We start from the raw sequence: 1,790 nt of genomic DNA on the forward strand, positions 1-1,790 counted from the left end.
CGATATCCGATATTGGCCGGAACCGAGCGTAAACCCCGGGGAAAGGTTTCCACGTCAGAACAGGACACAGCTACCTAAGTGCAGTGCGCTCGTGATACAGGAGCGTCACACGTACGAATATATATATATATATATATATATATCAGGGAGAGAGAAAGAGAGAAAAAGAGAAAGTGAGAACGAGGAAGTGAGAGAAAGAGAGAGCGAAAGAGATAGATCGATAGAGGGAAGGGAGAGAGAGAGAGAGAGAGAGAGAGCGTGAAAGAAGGAGAGAGGAAAAGACAGCGCGAGAGACAAAGCGTAACGTAGAAGAACAAGTTTAGAGCGCGGAATGACGGACAACGCGGAGCGGCGCCGAGCCGTGATACGAAACGCCATGCAAGCTTCCGCGAAGAATTACCTCGTGAAGCGTGAGTGCAGCGGCCACTTGATGGCGAGAAATCTGTCGACCCCGATCGCTAGCAGCGTGTAGATGCTCGAGCTCACCGACACCGTCTGCAGGAAGAGCACGATCGGACAGAACGCCGACGGGTATATCCACGCGTGCAGCATCATCTTGCTGAACGTGAACGGCATGCAGAAGGCAGCCATGACGATGTCCGACAGCGCCAGGTTAATGAGGAAGATCGCCAGCGTGCTGCGGCACAGCTTGCCGCAGCTGAACACGATGATGACGGACACGTTGCCGAATACGGACGCGATGACCGTTAGTGAGTAGAGCAGCGTCAGGCAGGCCTGCGCGCCTCTGCTCATCCACGCAAACGTGTCGTTGAACGTGAGGTTGGCGAATTCGTTGTAGTTGAAGCTTCCGTTGTTCCAAGTTTCCAATCCAACCGGTTCCATGGTGGCGGGCGTGGTGGTGGTGGTGGTGGTAGTGGTGGTGGTATCTCTAAAACTCGACGTTTCGAGAAAACTCCGAAAAGTTACCGACCAATGATGTCGTGTTCATGGGCGTTCGCCACGTCGGAATCACACTGACACTTCTAGGCAGCTATTACTTTAGTAAATCTATTGGAAGTTTATGTTCACAAGCTGATAATCTCGCATGTTCATTTCGCTCACTCAACCGACCGTCAATCCACTAACAGTTGATCACCGCAGTTATGTGCACTTTTCAGCAACGCATGCTCAAATGTCTCAAATCTATTCACCTGTCAACAAAGCATATGATAAAACATGTTAGCCGGTAACCAAGCAAGATGAACAACCTGTCAATTCCAGCCTGTTCTGCTAGCATCTATGACAAATACGACATACGCATATACGCTCTCCTATGACACTATTTGTCATAGGAAGATTCTTCCTATGACAAATACGACATACGCATATACGCTCTCCTATGACACTATTTGTCATAGGAAGATTCTTCCATGACAATAATTGTTTTATGTGTTGTGCGCATCATAGGAGTTTAGGAGCGCTATTATGAACGCAAGCAGTGAATTTGAGCAGCTGCTGTAAAGCGGAACGAAGTTGACTCGCCAATATTTTTCATAGAAAGAATCTTCCTATGACAAATAATGTCATAGGAGAGCGTATATGCGTATGTCGTATTTGTCATAGATGCAATGAGAACATGTTGTCAATTCGCATGCCAACAAATAGCATGCTCGCTTTGTAACGCAGGCATATTTTCATCACTGACAGCGGGATCAAGTTCGCACTAAATATTCGACTCCCGTGTGCATTTAACACTTTACAACGCACATGTTTGATAACTTTTTAGCAATCATGTATGAGCAGTAATATAATAATAATAATAATAATAATAATAGTAATTATAAAATAAT

The 1,790-nt window shown here is 46.2% G+C and overlaps 1 protein-coding gene across 1 annotated transcript; it reads right to left on the reverse strand.

Moving 5' to 3' along the window:
• Window positions 1-396: 396 nt before the first annotated feature.
• LOC106817736 (galanin receptor type 2-like) lies at window positions 397-843 on the reverse strand. Its single transcript, XM_014822424.1, has one exon. It carries the CDS (start codon window positions 841-843, stop codon window positions 397-399), a length of 447 nt encoding a protein of 148 aa, XP_014677910.1.
• Between the last annotated feature and the right edge of the window lie 947 nt (window positions 844-1,790).

This window comes from Priapulus caudatus, unplaced genomic scaffold, assembly GCF_000485595.1.
Source record: "Priapulus caudatus unplaced genomic scaffold, Priapulus_caudatus-5.0.1 Scaffold35, whole genome shotgun sequence".
NCBI classification, from domain to species: domain Eukaryota; kingdom Metazoa; phylum Priapulida; class Priapulimorpha; order Priapulimorphida; family Priapulidae; genus Priapulus; species Priapulus caudatus.

What these genes read in the sequence shown, in the direction of transcription:
- LOC106817736 (XM_014822424.1), bottom strand. Translation starts at nt 843, where the DNA reads ATGGAACCGGTTGGATTGGAAACTTGGAACAACGGAAGCTTCAACTAC.